This window comes from Ammodytes marinus, assembly GCF_949987685.1.
Source record: "Ammodytes marinus genome assembly, chromosome: 8".
In the NCBI taxonomy this organism is placed as follows: domain Eukaryota; kingdom Metazoa; phylum Chordata; class Actinopteri; order Uranoscopiformes; family Ammodytidae; genus Ammodytes; species Ammodytes marinus.
Window position 1 is genome coordinate 26,501,564 of NC_137212.1, and position 21,031 is coordinate 26,522,594.

The 21,031-nt window shown below is 40.8% G+C and overlaps 2 protein-coding genes across 3 annotated transcripts; one reads left to right on the forward strand and one right to left on the reverse strand.

The window, feature by feature from the left end:
• Nucleotides 1–547: 547 nt before the first annotated feature.
• Nucleotides 548–13,090, forward strand: LOC307254510 (lysine-specific demethylase 4A-like). Of its 2 annotated transcripts, none has more exons than XM_080032920.1 (22): nucleotides 548–718; nucleotides 1,417–1,581; nucleotides 2,548–2,723; nucleotides 2,895–3,009; nucleotides 3,202–3,395; nucleotides 3,646–3,695; nucleotides 3,816–3,919; nucleotides 4,056–4,193; nucleotides 4,406–4,638; nucleotides 4,971–5,134; nucleotides 5,361–5,797; nucleotides 6,294–6,390; nucleotides 6,537–6,718; nucleotides 7,188–7,392; nucleotides 7,622–7,698; nucleotides 8,368–8,423; nucleotides 9,080–9,188; nucleotides 9,384–9,572; nucleotides 9,776–9,946; nucleotides 11,327–11,446; nucleotides 12,181–12,273; nucleotides 12,437–13,090. In XM_080032920.1, the coding sequence occupies exons 2-22, from the start codon at nucleotides 1,444–1,446 to the stop codon at nucleotides 12,575–12,577; spliced, it is 3,189 nt and encodes a 1,062-aa protein (XP_079889046.1). In that variant the 5' UTR covers nucleotides 548–718; nucleotides 1,417–1,443; the 3' UTR covers nucleotides 12,578–13,090. The 2 variants fall into 2 exon arrangements, with proteins under 2 accessions (XP_079889046.1, XP_079889045.1); XM_080032919.1 differs by having other exon boundaries at nucleotides 549–718; nucleotides 6,534–6,718.
• Nucleotides 13,091–17,137: 4,047 nt separating this feature from the next.
• On the reverse strand, nucleotides 17,138–20,795 carry LOC307254753 (claudin-18-like; the record flags this gene model as incomplete). Its single annotated transcript, XM_080033245.1, has 5 exons — nucleotides 17,138–17,282; nucleotides 17,949–18,062; nucleotides 18,374–18,494; nucleotides 18,579–18,743; nucleotides 20,576–20,795. 5 exons carry the CDS (start codon nucleotides 20,793–20,795, stop codon nucleotides 17,138–17,140), a joined length of 765 nt encoding a protein of 254 aa, XP_079889371.1.
• Nucleotides 20,796–21,031: the final 236 nt, after the last annotated feature.

The following is a 21,031-nucleotide window of genomic DNA, read 5'->3' on the forward strand; positions in this document are numbered from 1 at the left end:
CCTGAAGTAACAGTTGATTAATAGTATAAGCATTAATTAATTGCTAACAATTGTATATTGTATACCCGGGATATATTAGTTTACATGTTAATTAAGGTATGAAATAATAATTAAATTATTGTCTAAGTGTTCATTTAGGCTACATGAGGTTGGCTTGTTCCTTTATCTTCTTCATTAGGCTACTTGTCTTTAGCATAATAATTAACCATTTATTAATGCTCTTTGTAACCTGATAGTTTTGACTTATTGAAAACTGGCAAAGCACGTTTATATTAAAATAGATGACAACACACTGATCGTCATGTTTACTGTGCACTTTAGCCCTCATCTGCAGTCAAGGCATAGAACCTGTCAATTCACAGCACTTTCAAACGACTTTCATATTAAAGATCATACCGAAACACGCCGTTGTTAATGCTGCTCATAAATCAATGTATTCACGCAACTCTCTCTTTCAATGACTCTGGTCGTAACCATAGATAGTATATAATAGTCGTAACGGATAAGTTAACGGCACTATGCACTGGGCATGTCAGGACAAGCCGGTGTTGTGATTGGCTGAGGGACTACGGAAGCCCCTCTCGTTGAGTTCGATGTAAACAAATATACACTGGGCATGCGTCACTGCAATAATGGACGACTGTCTTTACTACCAAACCTGATGTCTGTATTCTTTCTGGACTAGCTGTAAAATAACAACTCGTCTACATGTCGGCATGTAAGTTAAAGTTAATGATTGAAATTTAAAAAAAAAATTATTGGTAAGAAGTGTGGGCTAAGGAAACTGACGCCCAGCAATAGTCTGCTAGTTAGTTAGCTACAGAGCCAAGCCGAGGCAGTTGTCAGATCTTGTCCGCTACACAGTTAACGCTAGCAGTTGCTTCTGCTTTCAATTAATCCTCATCCGGTTTGAATGGGCAACTGTCATTAGCTTTAAATGTTGGTTACTTACTTTTTTGCTGGCTGCACAATGAATTCCCGAGATATGCAGAGCAAGCTATAGTGCAGTTAGCATGTTAGCTAACGGACAAGCTAACTATTTTTTTTTAGCAGCAGCACTGTCAGTAGGCTACATTAGGTGACAGGCGTTGCATTTACCCAATCACAGACCGACGATCAGAATACATTATGATTGTATCCAATCACGGTTACACATTTTTAATATTATTAACGGTTATTTTTCAAATAATTAAAGCTGGAAACATGTAGATTTAGCTAAGAAATATTTAACCTAACCCGAATCGTAGATCAGCAATTTGCTTGTTTAGGTTGTTATTGTCAAGTTACAACAGAACTGAACTAAGAACTAAACACAGAACTGATGCAAGCTGAGAAGTTTGAGAAGACTGCTTTAAAGTGAGCCAGCCACTACCAAACATGTTAATGTCAGACATGGCCATGTGTTTCACTAATCAGAGTTGAGGTCCAAGTAAAAATCCCAAGATGACCACTGGTACGCCTGCACAAAAGATGGGCTCCAGGATAATGACGTTCAGCCCCTCCAAAGAGGAGTTCAAGGACTTCGGCCGCTATATTGCCTATATGGAGTCCCAAGGAGCGCACAATGCTGGAATGGCAAAAGTAAGTAATTTGCAAAAATGGATTGAGAAATGTTTTAATCAAATTGTGACTCCAAGAACTGAAGATTCACAACCCTACTGACTATTTCTCGTAAAATGTGTGTTGAATATGTGTCAAAGTTTATACTGTAGTAGTGCTTAGTGATAAGTGACTGTTAAAAATAAAATATATTATTAACCAATAACCATGCTCATTGGTTAGTTAGTTTATAGCAACACAATCGCCATTTTTCATTCAAGGGATCAATCACCTCGGCAAGAGTGAAAAATCTTGGTTGCGTTCCGAATCGCATACTTTCTACTATATAGTATGTAGAAAAAAGATTTAGGATGTCCCGATTCTTGTGGCCAGATTTAGGCTGGTTAGAAGTACCCGGATGTCCTACTTCATGCGGCCAAGATTGTTAGTGTTGAAAACTGTATCCTATTTGTGCGATTCTGACCCACAATCCAGTGCGCACGTGAAGTGACGTCACATCGACGAAGCCTCCATATGAAAACAAACGGGGATGCGACGGATATAAAAGCAAGAGGCAAGATCAAGGCGCAATGTTATGATGAAATAAGAGAGTAAAGTATGTCCCAATAGTATGCCTACTGCATCCTAACTAGATTCTTTTTATCGTCAGATGTAGTATAGAAAAAAGAAAGAGTATGCGATTCGGAACGCAAAACTTGTTTTTCTACACTGTGTCCCACTGCTATAATGTCACCATACTTACGTAGCTGCCTCTGTTAGTTCCGTTTCACAGCTCTGGACCCCATGCTCTGGCTGGCCGCGGCTATTACCAAGTCAGCCAGTCACGCAAGCCAGATTTATGGTTATCATTCCATAACAAACCATACCGCACCAAACCAAACTGTACTGCTCTGTGGAAACGAGGCTTAATGCTCGCCACTCTTGAGTTGCTCTTCTCTAACATACATGCTGTTTTGGTTGTGTTTGTGTTCTGTTCCTTTCTTGCAGGTTATTCCACCTAAAGGCTGGAAACCCAGGCGGACATACGATGATATGGATGAGCTGTTGATCCCTGCTCCCATTCAGCAGGTGGTGACCGGACAATCAGGACTCTTCACACAGTACAACATCCAGAAGAAGCCAATGAATGTCCAGGAGTTCCGCAAGACCTCCAACACAGAGAAGTCAGTTCAAACTATAACCACAGCTTTTTCAAAACAATGACTATAAGATTAGAATGCAGAAAAAAAAACTGGTACAGTGTGTGATTACCACTTGTCTATTGTTGTGATAACAGGCTCTAAACTTGAACTTCAAATGCTTTTTATTAATATTTCAACATTTCTTCCATGTAGGTTCCGCCATCCCCAGTCCGTTGATTTTGAGGAGCTGGAGAGGAAGTTTTGGAAGAACCTGACCTTCAACCCACCACTGTTTGGGGCAGACGTCAGTGGAACCCTATACGATGCAGTGAGTGGTAGTCGGCTGGATAGTGCCGCAAACTTGAATCGTGTCAGTTTGTTTCTTTTAAAACAGACCTGTGTTATGCTATGCTCAGACATGCTAATCATTTTCACCTTTTCATTAGCAGTCAAAAGGTAACACAATTTTCTCTCGAGTTTCATTGCAAATAACAGCCTCTGCTGAATGGCTCCATTGCAGGATGTGGTTGAATGGAACATTGGCCGTCTTAACACCATTCTGGACACTGTGGAAAAGGAAAGTGGGATCAAGATCAAAGGAGTCAACACACCGTACCTCTATTTTGGGATGTGGAAGAGTGCCTTTGCATGGCACACAGAGGACATGGACCTGTACAGCATCAACTACCTGCACTTTGGAGAGCCAAAGTCTTGGTACAGTCACTGTTTTTTCAGTGGTACACACTGCTGGACCAACTGATGTCCCATATCGTACCCTGCAAATATATGATTGATGACCCTTTTACGAAGATGAAAATGTTCCAACTGTTGTTGAGTTGTTCTTCTCTGGTCTTCGTTATCCAAAAACAACAATTAACAAGAAGAGCAAGCAAGCTTTATATTGCTATCAATATGAGAGCCATCATTGTATTTGATATGTTTGTACTTTTTGTTGCCCCTTCAGGTATGTCGTCCCACCAGAGCATGGGAAAAGATTTGAACGACTTGCCAAGGGTATGAGATGGGTTATTGCATGAACTGTTCCCATTTAAACAGTTAAACTTTTAAATGCACAAACACAAGCAGAGTGTGCCATACTCACCGATGGTGTTGATTCTTTTCTTTATTTTCCAGGTTTCTTTCCAGGAAATGCTCAGAGCTGTGAAGCCTTCCTACGACACAAGATGACTTTAATTTCCCCCTCCATCCTTAGAAAGTACAGCATACCATTTGAGAAGGTGAGCTTTCATTTACTTTGTTAACATACTGTAGGTTAAAACAATATATGCAGGAAAATAATTATCATCTTTGAATGATGAAGACAAAAAATAGAAATTAAATGGTGTATCTTTGTGTGCTTGCTTTTCTAATCAGGTCATTCAAGAAGCTGGGCAGTTCATCGTGACGTTCCCGTTTGCCTACCACGCTGGTTTCAACCATGGATATAACTGTGCAGAGTCCACCAACTTTGCCACCCAGCGTTGGATTGACTATGGCAAACAGGCCACACTGGTGCGTAAAAAACATCACATTTATCACTGCTATCAAATGTTGATGGATCACGTATGCCGCTCCATCTGCACCCATGTCGGGGTGAAATACTATCTTCTCCAATAATGCATGCTGCTCTCTTAAGTATTGTTCTGTACTCTTTGTTCTGTACTCTTTGTATTAAGACGGCTCAAACGTAGAATACAATGGTGACTTGTGTTTTTCTCTCCCAGTGTTCGTGCCGTCAGGACATGGTAAAGATTTCCATGGATGTGTTTGTACGCAAGTTTCAACCCGAGCGTTACAAGCTGTGGAAAGCAGGGAAAGACAACGCTCCCATAGACCACTGCAAAGCCACACCAGAAGCTCCTGAGCTGTTAACTGAAGATGAGACGGAGCCTTCAACAGAGACTCCTAGGGAGACTGGACCTGAGGAGCCCACTGCTCCTATCCAGGAGGACAACAGGTAATAATGTAGTTAATTCACAGCCTATAGACTCTTTAAACGGGCATGTTGCTATAGCTACTGTGGGCCCCCCTTTTTTTACGTACCAGTTTACAGGCTTTTTCTGAACACCGTTTTTTTTTTTTTTTTCTTTCCTTCTTGTTGATATAAAAGTTGTTCCCATTGATGGCAACCAATGGCCATGAATTGATTGACACTTTCTGTTTAAATGGTTAGTAAGTGGCAACATGGGAATAGTTACCGTCAAGCACCTCTTCTTCACTCTTGTTCTTTTGCTAGTCACTAGTCTATGTCTAAATCCCATGTTTTTACCCATGTCTCCTATGTATCAGTCCAAAGCCGCAAACTGGAACAAAGCGCCAGTTTGAATGTATTGAACCCTCTGAAGACATCAAACCTGAGCTGACGGTCCAGGAGACTGAGGAGGTGGAGCCAAAGAAGGCCAAGCTCTCACTGAAGGGGTGTCCCACTAAAGTCTCTGCCAAGCCAGTTAAAGGTAGTGATAGAGATCTCTTTATTTTGTAAAGCTTCTTGGTTTTGTGTTATAAAACAAATGTTTTAATCATATAAAAAAGAACCTATCTATGTTTTTGATACTTTGGTATCTAGGGCTGGGTGATATGGCCAAAAAAAAATTACAGGTTAAAGGATTTGAGGTGAACCATTATAATCAGTAGATGCAATATAGTGTGTTTTCATTACTGTGTGTATTCTTCTTTCAGACAAAGTCAAGTTGGAGCCTAAAAAGGAGAAAGACACAAAACCACAGAGTAAAGGTCAGTCCAAAGCCGGCGCTAAGAAAACTTCAAGTCCTTTAAAAAAAGAGAAGAACGGTGTGTCGCGTGCAGAGGTCCGTCCTGCTGACACTGAGGAGAAGCCTGTGGTGGAGCTGAGCCCAGAGAAGCAGGGGGTGGAGATGAGCCCAGAGAAGCCAGGCAGCAGTGAAGAAACTCAGCCTGACAACAACAACAGCTCCAGCTCGGTCCACAAAGTCTTCCAGAGGACGCTGAGCCCGGCTGACGTCCTACATGTCCACAGCTATGCTAAAGGAGACTATGGAGAGGGGGAGGCCATGCCTGAGGAGGAGGAGGACGAGGAGGAGGAGAGTGAGGGCAGTGACAATCAGACCGAGAAAGACAGCAGACCTGTTAGCAAAGCAGTGAGTGGGACACCAATGTTACCAACGTGTAATACTTTACTTCATCACATGTTAAAGGTGCACTATGTAACTTTTGGAGTTTCAGAGAAGTGAACATTTCATAAGGTAGCCTATATTCTCTTAAGTGAATAAACAAACTTTCTTCACAAGGAAATGGGATCCCTGGAACACTGTTTGAAGTTAGAAGCTACCTGACAAGTTACAATTTCACTGCAGTTGTTTACAGCAGCAGGGCTCACAGTTTTGTTTACAGTTTTAAGTTTGGTAAATGGGCCTCAGATGTTGTGATATCAAGAGTGAATATTGGCTGTGTATTTTGTTGGCCTTTGTAAGGATGCCTCTCACAGTCCTTGCAGCATTAAGACACAACAGAAACACAACCATGTTGTCTTAGTTTTAGGTTAGTAAGCAAAAATTAAAAACTACCTGCGTGGTCTTTAAAAAAAACAGTCTAGCCTAGATACTTGTGATAACAGTATGTGTGTCTCTATGGCAGGTGGCGGAAGAAGTGGCTGGAGTTGAAAAGCCGCAGAGTGATCTAGGGCAGCTGCCAGGTCACCATCCACTTATAAAGGACGGCATGAGTGATGAAGGTTTGTGCATGTATAAACTGCTAAAGCTTAAAGTGTGATTCCTCCCCATTATACTTTACATTGGGTGAACTATAATACATGTAATATCCTCCCTCAAGTTGTTATTAAAGTAAATATGTATTGTGCTTGGTTGTGCCTTTAAGAAGCTCCACAGGAGAGCCCCCCCATAGAGGAGGGGGGTCTGGAAGGGGAGAGCTGGGCTAAACACCTGGCTCACCTGTGGCAGAGCAGGCCTCACAACCTGAAGAAAGAGAAGGAGTTCAACCACTGCATGGGCTCCAAGTCCCCATACTGCTCCATCTGCATGCTGTTCCACACACACCAGCAGGTAAGACTCACATCACCTGTCATTATCTGTTGGGTTACGCCATTATATAATCCAGTGGTCCTTTTTTCTGCCCATGACACCAGCTGGTGACCTTAATTCATATTCATCAAGTGTTTGTTTAAAAGCTTGCATTACAGTGCTGCACATCTTTAATCTAATCTGGAATAATGATTACAGAGTTGTACATTCAGTTTTCCCAGTCTTTTAATTTAAAAAAGAAGTATTTAAGTGCATCAGATGTATGTCTCAGGCCCTATGTATAGAGGTACAAACAGAGATTATGGAGAATAATAACCTACATGGGTGGAATGCAAGCCGAAATGAACTCTTAATTCAGTAAATCAACCCTATACCAGTAGCTGTGAATGGATAAAAGCTGTAGTTTGATGAAAAGTCTATATATTGAGAATACGAATCACATTGTTGTGAAGTGTTTGTAAGTCCTCCATCCTTTCTGTGTGATTGTCAGACTGAACGTGCGAACAGTAAAGGCAGTAATGCTGTAGTGGCCGGTGGGCGGATGAGGACCAAACCTCTGATCCCTGAGATGTGTTTCACCACCACCACAGAGGAGGACTCTGAGTGTGAGGACCAGCCTCTCACCCCTCATCTAGAGGAAGATGGAACCAGCCTCCTCATCAGCTGCTCTCAGTGCAATGTCCGCGTTCATACCAGTCAGTACACACACTCTGGAACTCAGATTATTGGTTGAAGATATTGATGTGCAATATTTACTTGATGTGTTTTTGCACAATTCTTTCACACTTCTATAGAATCAGACAACAGCATTTGATGGAAGATCTTTGGCATAACAAAATTGTTTCAATCCTTCACTGAACAACAAGCCCTGCCTGGAGATGGCAGCAGGTGCTTTAACACTGTCTTTGTGTTTGTGTATTCCAGGCTGTTATGGTGTGGATCCAGCTAGTGTACGCAAGGAATGGAAATGTGCACGCTGCAAGGCCAACGCTATGACTGAGGTCAGTGAACTTTCCAGGGAATGTTTAATTGGATCCATCTTGGTAGTTAAATGTCCAATATATATCTGATGGACAACTTTATGGTACACAAAAATGGAGTTAGATGTGCTTTTACTCGTCTAAATAGTTGTTTATCAAATATCCTAAAATGATGAACAAAACTAGTATTTGAGTAGCCGAGTACTCTGTTTTTTGAAGTGTTTATTCGAGTAACGTTTCACTACCTTCTAACTATTGTTTACCACTGTAAACGGTGGAGACAGACTACAGGCAGTCTTGGCAGTCTTGCGTCACATCATGTTCTAGCGTTAGCACACACCGTTGGGATTATAGCAGAGTGGAGATTAGCCTATAAAATTTTATTATTATGAGTATTAATTTCACTCCTCAGCCTCTTCTCAGGCCCAGCTTTGTGACAGAGCATGTTATTGTAACAGGAATATTGACAGTGTTACCAACATTAATGGATTTTAATAAGGCACCTGTTGCTCATGATGTTGCTGGTACACTAGTTTACATTTATACAGCGTTTGGTATTCTACAAAAACACTACCCTTTTCAAATTTCAGAAAACTGTAGCGTTAACTGCTAGCTGCAAATAAAATATTGTTGACTATCATTAGGTAAAATAATGAAAGTTAAAAAGTTATTTCATTTAATTTTTCCCAGAATTGCTGTTTGTGTTCACTGAGAGGCGGAGCTTTGCAGAAAGCCAACAACAACAAGTAAGTCTTGAGTTGAGGAAACGGGAATGTACATGTAGCTTCTTTTATAACATATGCTTTGAAAGTGGTACTTCCAATATCTCAACTAAAAAGTCAAACGCCGAGGTGACCACGAAAAATGGTCGACCACATGGAAAATTATGTTCATTTAGTCATCCACTTAATACTTGGTCATGAATTATTGCATTAAAGCGACATGGCGTGGAGGGGATCTGCTGAGGTGTTGTGGGAGCCCAGGTTGCTTTGATAACAGCCTTGATCCACTTACCCCAGCCTCAGTCCACTCCTTGTGCAGCTCCCCCAAGTTCTTGAATGACCTTAGCTTGACAATGCTCTCCAGCCTGCAGCAGTCATCCATGTTGCTTGTGCCCTTATTCCTGACAGACTTTCCCCTTCCAGTCAGCCAGCCCTTTCAGCAATGACCTGCTGTGGCTTACCTGCTAATAGAGCTGTCAATGTTTCAAACCACAAACAATCAAAACATGATTGAATCTTTTTTTTAAATTAGATGAGGTCCCTAGAAAAAACCTTAGAAAATAATGAGGATCTAGTATTTATTCATGAAAAAAAATGTATTCATAAATCCATTATCACAGTAGCACACAAGAAACAGAAGAATCTGTAAATGTCGTGTGTGTGTGTTGTTTTTGTTGCAGGTGGGTACATGTGCTGTGTGCAGTAGCTGTACTGGAGGCACGCTTTGTCAACATCACTGAAAGAAGTCCTGTAGATCTAAGTGGAATCCCTTTGCAGAGATTTAAACTGGTGAGTTCAAATGATATCTAGCCATAATGTACAGTAAAACCTTGAATCCAGGTTCTTCTTAAAAGCAGTGATAGTATTTTAGTGTAAAGGTTTCAGATGTACTCAAAAACTAATGCTGGTTCTTGTGTGTTGGCTTCACATTCATTGAGTTGTATGTTAAATACACTTGTACTCCTGTGTTTTAATCTCTGATAGAAATGTTACTACTGTAAGAAGCGGATGAAGAAGGCCTCTGGCTGCTGCGTGCAGTGCTCTCATGGCCGCTGTCCCACTGCCTACCATCCTACCTGTGCCCAGGCTGCTGGAGTGCTCATGCAGCCAGATGAATGGCCCTTTGTGGTACATGTTACCTGCTGTAGACACAAAGGCCCGGCTCAGATTGAGGTAAGGGGCCACTGAGGATCTGCTAACCTCTTCTTGAATGAGCAACTGTGACCATGAGATGCATTATTTCTACATTTTATTTTGCCCTGTACAACAGTAAAAGCGTTTCCATTACTGTAACATTAAGTTGTGCCTGATGACAGAAAATACTTCAACTGTGTCAAATGCATCAAAATGTGTTATCCTGTATCTCCTCTTAACAGCGCAATAAGGCAGCCATGCATGAGCTGACTGTGGGACAAAAGGTGATATGCAAGCACAAGAACGGCCGCTTCTACCAGTGTGATGTGGTGCAGCTGTCCAAAGAGACATTCTACGAAGTCAACTTTGATGATGGCTCCTTCAGCGACAATCTCTTCCCAGAAGACATTGTGGTAGGAGTCACAAAGGGCAGCACATATTACTATTGCTCACACTTATTATTCTTATTCTTCCACAACTCTTCCCCTCTCTTTCTAACCGCCACTCCTCCTGGTACCGCTGCACCTAGACAAGCAAAAATGAATAAAAAGGTGTATCCCCATTGTGCCTGGTGTGCTGATACTTTCTGAAGCAATCCGCCACATGTCCAATTGACTTTTGCTTATTTGCATTCACAGTGTATTCACAACTTTTTTTCTTTTAATTTTCACTCAATTGATACCAAATGTTAGCCTGGAAATCCTGACCCTGATATCTTGAACGATAGAGGGTCTGGCGACGATCAATAGTAATTTCCAACTCTAGGGGCGGCTCCTACTCGTGCATTTCAAATGCCACTGCACGCAGTTGGATAGCACTACAACCAATCAGAGCGATGCACAAGTGACGTAAGCCCCGTTCGTTTAGCGAACAGCTGTTAAACTGTTCAATTAAACGTTTGCCGTTGTCGGTCGGCAAAACAGAACATTCCACTTACTTGCTAGTGAAAGCTATGAGTCCCGTCTTCCAATTCGTTAAGGGTCGAGGCCAAAGCAGTCTCAAACTCACACAACATATCCGCAGCCATCTTTGATGTTTACTATCACAGCTTCGACGTCGCATGCACGTCACTGTCGTCATCCGGTTACGTCCTCCCCAGAGCACCATATAAAGGGCTCTGGCGCGCCCATATTAGATAGAACCAATTGAAACGTTATACCAGATTTCTGGTATTCTTGATAAGCTTCAACGGAGGGTGTCCAGACCAACACGCGCAGCAAATTTAATTTGCCTGCGCCTAGTGGCAGGTCTGGGAATGCCAGGCTAACCAAATGTGGAAACTCAGCCCCAAGATACACATGTCTCATAAAGGAATAGTTCAACATTTTTATCTTGTTGCCTCACTCTCTCCAGCTCAGGAAAAGGCGTCAGAAAAGTTCCTGTTACTGTATGTGCATTTTTGATATAGAATCAAATCAAATCAGTTTTATTTGTATAGCCCAAAATCACAAATAGACATTTGCCTCAGTGGGCTTTACGTTGCATACAATATGATACAATATAACACCCTGCCCTTACACCCTTAGCTCGACTGAGAAAAAAACTCCCACTAAAAAACCCTTTACCGGGATTAAAAAATTTGAAGAAATTTCAGGGAGAGTCGACAAAGTAAGGGATCCCTCTCCCAGGACGGACATACTGCAATAGATGTCAAAGAAATGGGCAAAGGCCGCTCTTCCAGGTTAGCCTAGCTCAACCACTGGTAACCACTTGTTCACCCCTGCCAGGATGCTTGAAATATATTAATGTGTTCAGTCTGCTTAGAACTGTGCAATGTGTGTTTGATCTGTTAGAGCAGAGACTGTGGTCGGCTTGGACCCCCACCCAAGGGTGAAGTGGTGCAGGTGCGATGGACAGACGGCCTGGTGTACGGGGCCAAGTTCGTGGCAGATCATGCTGTGTCCATGTACCTGGTAAGAAAGGCTTTGGTTGTATCCTATATTGTGGTAACATTTTGTGTACACTAAAGTCATTAAACAAATAGGAAATTATTAAACCACCTAATTATTCTACCTCCTAATAACTCCTCATAACTGTTATTGGTCATTCCTTAAAGGAACCAAAGAAAAAGAGAGACTCCTGAGCTGCTGACTAGGACTATAAACAGTCTATGGTCGTCAGTGTCTGATCTAATCTGTTAACATGGGCGCAGTAAAAAAATAAAAAAAGGCTGTATGGCCTGGGCATGAGCACAAAGGACGTTCATGTTGTGCTGTTGCTGATCGTTCTTTATTACATCGCAATTGGTTAAATCCAAACCAGGAAATGAGACGACAAGTTCCTCCAAAAGTTCCTAGTCCCTTAGTTCCTGTGGTGGAAAAGGGGCTTTAGTGGCTGTTACGATGCTGCCTAACCTGTTGTCAGTTATAGAGTTTTAGCACTAGAATGATTTGTGAATACTGGCCTGCAGTCTTGGGAAGGCAGGAAACTGCCCAAACTTAATATATTTATTTCCACTATTATTATTCTTAAATTAATGTAATGTCTTCTTCATCCTATTTTTATTTATTTAATCTAATTAGGAAAGCGTTTTTAAGCTTTGTGTTTTAAAAGTATAATTTGTATAATGATGGCCAGTTTAAAAAAACTACACAGTTCAGATAGCTTAGCTTTTCTTCTTTGACGTTGCTACATTTCTGTAATGTAGGTGGAATTTGAGGATGGGTCACAACTAACAGCCAAGAGAGATGATGTTTACACTCTGGATGAGGAACTCCCCAAGAGGGTCAAATCCAGACTGGTAAGAGCAGTCCTAACCACACTCATGTGTTCTTTATTTCACTAATGCCTTTCTCTAATCCTCTCTGTTCATTTACGTTTGAAAAGTATCCGTAAAACCAAAACGAAGCACTGAAAAGATGTGGTAGTGTTATCATGCAGGCCTTTTGTTTGTTTGTCTGCAGTCTAAAGCATCCGACATGAGATTTGACGGGATCTTTGAAGAGAAGGAAATCATCAAGGCGTCAAAGAGACAGAGGGTGATCAACTCCCGTTACAGGGGGGACTACATAGAGCCAGTCATTTACAGAGCCATCATGGAGTAAGCCACACTCCCTGTCTCTTCAACCCACCATACATCACCAGCACTGACAGACTCAACTGTTGTTCACTGGACCTTAACCTAGCAGTAAGCCACTGAGAGAGAGAGTAGCTCCAGAGGACTTCCTGCAGGTCATCCTTTGGACTGTTTGCTATTATTTTTTACTACTTATCCATCTTGTCTTAGTTTAAGTCAAGGAGAATTATATTTGCTTAATCGTTCTGCTTTGTTTTTCATAAGACTCCAGACACAGACAGTGGAGTAGTGTTCACATCCGGCCCTGGCAGTACACAACAACAGGGAGCAATATACAACCGGCATTTGTTCTATGTAATAAACATCTGATGTAAGCAAAAGACAAAGTTAAAGTTCAACTTTAAAATACAGTAATGTTAAATGAATTACTTTTTTACTAAATATTGCTCTGTACATTTTTACTGCTTGGGTTTTTAACTTAGTTTCAAGGATAATATTAGCATAATATAAGTTCTTCTTGCTGCCAAAAGTACCTATGATACCTACATATTATTAAAAGTTAAAGATTTTACTAATTATACCCTCATGTAGAATTTGTGAATTACTGTTTTGCTTGCACATTAACAGACTAATTGCAATTATTGTTTGTAATTACTAACCCACTCTGGATTAGCCAACCAATCACATCACGTTTGGTCAGACGTATGTCATGAGCCGGCTTCTGACGGTGCGTTTCAGTTGTACAGGGAAATTTCCGACTACACTATATTGTAGTCTATGGATCTACCCGTACCTGGCCGTTAACTTGCTAGAGCCTAACGTTTAGTTATTTGGATGAGAAAGGTTGTAGGCGTCCATACTTTCCTGAGCAGATGCACTGGAACACAGACGGGTCGGAACTCGGAACTACCAAGTCGGAAATTTTCGAGTTCAGAGTATAAAGGAACGCAGCATTCAACTGAAACTGGAGCGCGACTTCGACGTCATCGTTCTCAGCCAATCGCTCTGATCGCTGATTGGACCGCCAAAAATTTGGATGAGCAGAATCCCACTAACACACCCCACCCCCAGACTGACTACTGAAGTGAAATGACGTACTGGCTACCAGGCTACAATTTCAGGCTATGGTTTACTAAATTGTGTAAATTCAACAGCTTCCACTCTTCTGGGAAGGCTTTCTTCAAGGTTTTGGAATGTCTCTGTGAATTTGTGCCCATTCATCCAGAAGAGCATTATTGAGGTCAGACACTGAAGTAGGATCAGATGGTCTGGCTCCCAATCTCCAGCACAATGCAGCCTGGCAGGTAATGTTCTCCTGACATTCTGCTTGGTATTGTGCTTGGTGATGTAAGGCTTGCGTGAAGCCATGAGGTTCCAGGTGCACAGGTTTGGTGCTATAGTTAATGAGATATGCCTAAGCACTCTGAACCCGCTACGCTTGCAATAATACCACCTAACTTCAAAAAGGATGTCAATATACTTTATTGGACAACAAAGATTGTTTTAATTTTACATTCCAGATCAAGAGTGGTTGATCTGTAAAAAGGGTAGTGATAAGATGAAGAGGAGCATTGTGGATTTCTTCTAACAGGATATAACATGCTCCACTACTAACACTAAATCGCTGATTTGCATGTCCCACTTCACTAACAGAGCAGTGATGCATTTCTCAGTCAGTAGGTGGCACCATAGCTCTAAGGATGGGGGATTTATTATTTGGATCTACAAGGTCCAACCTGACCAAAAGCCATAGTAAGAAAGTAATTTTCTTCATCTGAGTTAACTGGAACTAAAAGTCAGCAGGTAGACAAAATCTCATGACAGCTAATGCAAAGGTAAATGCCAGAAAACGCAAAGATAAATGCCAGATTAAAGAAAATTCCATAAATAATAGTTTTGTAGGAACATAAGTCCTATTCTGGACGGTGAGGTATTTCAACGGTAGAGCAGCTGATGTGCGTTTACAGTGTAAACCAGTAACAGGAAGAAAATATGGCCTGAACTCTACTATCTATCTACACCACTGATTAAAGGTTTGTTATTCTTCCTCATCCACTGTGTTGAGGGAAGATGTCTAACAATACCATCTGCAACCCGGGGAAGTATCTGGCAACTATAACTAAGTAAATAAATATGTTTTTATTTTTTTCTGAATCTCAGATTTCAGTCAAATACATCTAGGTCAAACAGTTTCAAGAGGTCATTAGATGTGAGACTTTCTAAAACTTTACTAAAAACCAGTGTATTTAACCTGTCTGCTAATGGGACTACACTTTGAGCGATTTGAGCGTGCCAGGTTCCCCTCTGGTTTGACATATACTGTAGGTCATGTGTGGAAGTGTGCTTTCTTTGCTGCTACTTGCGGTGGGCGTGGCAGAGGGTCAGAGAGGAATTGGCTATTGTACATGATACCCACTACTTCCTGTTTTCACTACAAGAAGCTTCCCGGCTATGTGATGGTTTGATCATCACCTGTACCACGAGAGCCACCATTTGAGACTGTCAAGAAAAATACATTGGTTTCTTGAGACGGTCATACTTCCTAACATTATTTGTACTAGTTTTCTTTTAAGCTAATATATGAAGAACTTTCACATAAGAAATATGAAATATATTTAACTTGGTTAAGAGATTTAACCTGACTTTCATCATTCAAATCCTCTTATAGTGGCTGAACATTAAAGGTGGAGTCAGCGATTCTGGAGAGTGCTTGTTGTCAAAATCAGTGAATATTTCCTCACGATCTGCTACCTGTTGGTACTGTGTGCTGACAGAGAAATCCAGTTTTAATACACAGCCTAGGCTCTGAAAACGGGTGTGTTGCTAGCCATGGTGGCCCCTTTTTTTTTTTTTTTTTTACATAACTTTTGTTTACTTACCAGTTCACAGAGCCTAGGCAGTGTATTAACACCAGATTTTTCAGCGCACACAGTTTGGACAGGTAGGGGATTGTGAGGAGATATTCACTGAAAAGTGATTTTGACAAGCGTTCTCCAGAATCACTGACTCCATCTTTTTAATTCTAGACTTTACGAGGAATTTTTCTTATTGATTCATTTATTCCAAGTGGAATAACTCCCATCCATAACAGAGCAGCTACTTCTAACCAAACACTTTCTTGCTCAATCCGTGACACATTGAAAGACATCTAAAGAGCTGTCTTCGGTTGACACAGGAGTGAGGACAATTCTCAGTCCATCCCGACCTCCCGATCCACCATCCAGTCAGGAGACATTAGAGTGTGTTCCCTACAGGCCCAGCCAGGCCCTCCACTAACAGCCCAGAAGGAGCTTAAAGAAGCTTCCTCTCATTGGCTTGATGCAAAGACATTACTTGGCTACAATGTAATTAAAACGGCAAATGACTCACTCTTTAATGTCATTAAATGTAACCACCTACTTTTTATTTCCATTAATTATATTATCAAGAAATGTGATTTCATGCAAATCATCCAAAACCCCTTCCCTGCCTATTCCCCTTGGAGATAACGACACATCCCAAAGGAGTAACAGACTCTCTCTGTGTTGCCTTTGTATCAAAGAGCAAGTCTACAGATACATACAGAGCACAGTGTCTGACCAATGAACAAGGCTTAAATCAAAGACACTGTGTCTAACTGAAGGGGAACCATTTACTTTATTCAATTACCCTGAAACAATGTGACAATTATTGTATTTTTTCATATGTTGCTGGAGGGCTAGAGATTACAGGTAACTACCGTGGATGAACTGATGACCACTGCATTTTCTACTGATAACACTAATGGGATAAACAACAACACAATAGTCAATATGGTTATTTGCTTCAGATGTTTTGATCCTCTCTTTTATGACAGGATATGCATAAATTAAATTAAGGTTTTTTTTTCCAGTGAACACAGTGGATGTGATTAAATTGTTCTACTACATGTCTTCATATGAAACTTTTCCACTTAAGCTATTACAAATGTGCACAGTGCTGAATCTGTGTTCTATTTTTGTTTTAAATATTATCTCTCATTGGTCTAAATAGGACATTTATTAGCAAGCTAATGTGTTGTTGGTTAAGTGAGCTACACAACAAGTTGGGGAGTATATGTTTCCTCAGATTTATAAAATAAATATATATATATAAAGACATAGGGATGGCCCCACAAGTTACACCTGACAGTACCTGGGTGCCTATATTGAACATTTCTTCACATTAAAATGAGGCCCTAGAGCCAATGTTCCTTCAGGCCTAGCATGTTCCCCCAGTATCAGTGCTGGCCCTTCCTTAATGCATATCATGTTTGTTTTGTGTCTCTCTGTCACTCTCTTTATTTTCTGCTACATGTTGTGGTGTACTTTTGAATTAGACAAAATAAGAATCACACTTTATTTTTTTATTTGACACAAAAACCAAAAAAATAACACAATAACAATCACAAACAGCATTTGATAATTAGTTATATTAAAAAAATATAGAATGGACTTAACGTTCTGTACGTCAAAGTAGAGAGACATTTTGTAAAAAATAACCACGGCAGGAAACGAGAAAAAAACTCCTGGGTCATCACAGAACTCTTGAGTGTAAAAAATAGGTATCAATCTGTAGGAGTGAAATGAATTTACACGTAGTCAAATCTTTGGTTGGTTGAAATCCTTCCGTCCACACTAGGGACCTTGTAGGAGTCGTTGTAGGCTGGACGGGGTCTGGTGTCGTGCTTGTAGACAGTTTGTTGAGAGGCGGCTTTATAGGCCATCCCGTCATACCTGAAGAATATCAGAAAAAAAGCCAACTTCAAATAAAAGACAGAAAAGCAATAAGAACAATGTAGTTTTGAAGTCACCAACTGCCGGAGTGAATTATAATATCCAGACTCACGCTATAAGTTCACCTTACCCATTACTCGCTGCTTATTCCACCAGCACTTGTACATATGCAAAATTGTCAAAAACAAAATGATTGAAAAAAAAATCATTAAAAAAAACGCATTACAAAGAATAGACAAACCAGGTGTTACCAAGAGAAGAATATAAAGACGGTTGTGTATCACTGTGCGAGCAGCCTGGTAAGAATTTGCAACTCTGCATTTATATATGCAGTGGGAGAAAAAAAATACACTTAAAGACTTGCATTTACATTTTGCTGAGCAGGTGTCCTTAAATTTAAAAGGATCTAAGGTTTTTACTGCCCCACCGCATTGCAATTATTGTGTCCATTGGTGCTTTATATTGTTGTTTACCTTTATCAGGAGGAGCCAACATTTCTGTCTGTTAGTGTTTTCCTACAATGTGCACTAGTAGTTTGCATGTAGCGCCTGCTTACTGGACATTTCTGTTAAATCTCTATTTTCCTCTTTTTAGCAGAAGGTCTAAGGTCCTGTTAAGAATAGAAAATGTCACAGATTAGTTATTGTTTCCTTCAATGGGACTTACCGTTGCTTCTTGCCATCACTCATTCCACGACAGGCCATACACATCATAATGCCGCCAATGAGCAAGACGGCACCGCCGATCCAGCCCACGAAAAGAGCAGGGCCAAACGTATACCTGTAAGCAAACAGTGAGAAGCTACATGAATACATAATGTGCTGTAGCTGTTAAAGCAGTGGTGTAATGAGTATCTGAAAGCGATACACGAGGTACAGGAGATCCTAATCTAGAAAAGAGTATTTTTGACTATTCATCGATGTATCCACTCATGTTACATGTGTGCTTGTAGGCAAAACATAGGAAAGTGAAAAGTAGGTAAAAATCTCAATTGGTAAAGTAACTATTAACTTAAATCATAAGATAAGTGTAGTGGAGTAAAAAGTTGAATATTTCAAAAGAAATTGCAGACCGCCTCCTGTTGACCTTACCTCGGATTCAGCGCTCCTGTGAGTCCACCAATGCCGAACCCTTCACTGGCAAATGTTGTGAACCGAAAGCTTTGCACAATCAAGTTAGCGAAGGCCGACACCCCAGCGATGCCACACACACCTGACCATATAAAATAAAAGGACGGAATGAGTGAAAAATGATTCAATAATAGAATGAGACACTATGAACATAGCAGTACTGCACCTGCAACAATAAACATGATCCCGGCAGTGAGAGTCATGGTGGCTTTGACGTTGTCCTCCATGTTCCCCATTTTCAAACACTTCAGAGCAAATATGGCGATGAGGCAGCCGATGGCTCCCAGGATAATACCCACGATCATCAAGGCCCGCACGGCCTGGAGCAGAGCTGAAAGACACAGCAAGACCATTTAGAGAATTCATCACAATATTTGCTCATCAAATTGATTTGTAACTTGGTAATGTAACAAGTAGTTAAAAAAAATGTAGTTGTGAAATATCTAGAAGTGCTGTGCATAGATATTCAACTGACGGCTTTAGTTCCTTTGCAGTAAGATTTTTCATACGAAAGATAGTCACCCTAAAAATTATGACGTGTTTTTATATAAAAACTATACAAAAGGTATGTAGAGTCATGAAAATGCAGTCCATCTCAACCAGTGGCAAAATAAAGAGCTGATGGCAGGTCTGTTATTTAAGAGAAAAGAAAATTATACTGATTTAAAAAATAGCTCAACTTGGTTTTGTCACAGATATGAAAGCAGCTTCAAATGTCAGCACTATGTCATACATACTGTACATAATGCAGCTCAAAGAGCTTTACAGATAAATAAAACAATAAAACAGCAAGACAAAAAGGTACTTACACACACATAATTCCGTAAACACATATTATTAATAAAAACAATGCTAAGGGAAAAGAAGCAGACAGAACTCAACATCTATGGTATTTGTTAAAAAATCTAAGTAAAAAAAAAGGAGCGACTTAAAAACCTAAATCAAGGAACCGTGTAGTAAAACATGATGACCTAATGTCATCTTTCAATGGCCTGAAATATTGTACCTGTATTATTCTAGACTTAATCCTTTAAGACCTTATATACAATATGCTCTACACTACATTCAGCCGTTAAGCACAGAGTGTGGAAATGTACTTTACATTGTGTGACACTCCGGTAAAGCTTGTGCTTGCTCAGCTAAGCTTTAGATGTCTCATCAAATTTCCATTTGATTCCAGGGAGACATCATCTTTTCTGCAGTCGACTGCATTTTTATGCGGCGGGGAAATGGAGAGAATCTGCCCTAAAAAGCTCCCAAATATTCTAAAGTACCTTCCAAGGTCCTTTGGAAAAATGTTCTCCCTAATCCAACATGTGGAGAAATATGAGATAAATGTGGTCTTCTCTCCCAGTGTAATTCTCTTACCTGGCAGTCCTAGTATGGTAAAATAAGGCCTGCACTGGGTTGTACCGTACGCTGTCCCTACACACGAATTCCACAACCCGGAATAGGTGTAAACGTTCGTCACGACTGTAAAAGATCGGTCTTGCAAGCTCCACATATCCATGGCTGTTGCAGCTGTTATTAAGAATTGCCCCAACGCGGACAACATGGATCCTATTAACTGTATCATTGAGACTGCCATTTTAGATGTCCCGCTCAAACAACGTTATAGCGCCAATGTCACGGAGTCATGAAATGGCAGCGCCTGAGCTCCTGCTTATCTTTATGTACGGTTCAACAAGGAACTGGTCTTATCAGATGTTTACCTAACATTTTCATGAGTCTTTGTGCCAGTTTCGGGGAAACGGTGGCAATGAGAATATCCACCCCCTTAGTATCAAAGGGTGTGGTTTTGAACTCGCATCATTATTTTACCATCATTCAAGAGAAACACATAACTGAAATGGTTCGATGAATCATTCCTCTTCAATCTATATGTTATTGTTATAATATCATATTCCAGTTTAATACATCTTAGTATCTGTATTAGAACATTGCAACCATAACGGCCTGGGTTCTGTACATTTCTCCATTTATTCAACATATTCGCAAAATCTTTCTTTTATTTTCTCTCTTGTGGTGTCCTGAATTATTTTCATCCATATTACGTCTTTGTTAGCCTGGAAATCCAGACCAGCCATTGGCAAATTTAAATTTGCTCAGCTCACTTCATTGTTCTAGATGTGGGTCTGTTTGTTGCTAAAAATAAAAGCCTACCTGGCAGTCCCAGGATGGTGAAATAGGGCCTGCACTCTGTGAAGCCCGAGCTCTGGCGGACACAGGACCTCCACAGGCCTGAGTAGGAGAACACTGCCGTCACCACGCTGTCAAAGAGGTCTTCAGTGGCCCACTGGTCCATCCCTGTAGCAGCGATGATTCCAGCCGTCCCTATCAGACTCAGAATGAAGCCCATCACCTGACACATTGTAGCCGCCATGCTGATGTCTTTTTTCTCAAACACTGTGGATTCAAAAGCTAATGGCCTCTCCTCTCCTCGATGCCACAGCTGTGTGTTTGAATATGGTATCAGTAGGTGTGAAGCCAAGAAGGACTTCACCAATGACCCTGCATGCTTTTGCACACAGCCCAGTCATGAACACCCAAGTAGTTGGGTGGAGCGTGTTAGTATCAATAGCATATGCTTCATGTGGCTTACTAATTTCTGTAAAGGGT

Excerpts from the sequence above, each read along its gene's own strand:
- LOC307254510 (XM_080032919.1), top strand. The coding sequence starts at position 1,444 with ATGACCACTGGTACGCCTGCACAAAAGATGGGCTCCAGGATAATGACG. Across the intron at positions 4,639-4,970 it reads CCTATCCAGGAGGACAACAG|TCCAAAGCCGCAAACTGGAA; the intron begins GTAATAATGTAG and ends CCTATGTATCAG. Across the intron at positions 12,274-12,436 it reads AGAGGGTCAAATCCAGACTG|TCTAAAGCATCCGACATGAG; the intron begins GTAAGAGCAGTC and ends GTTTGTCTGCAG.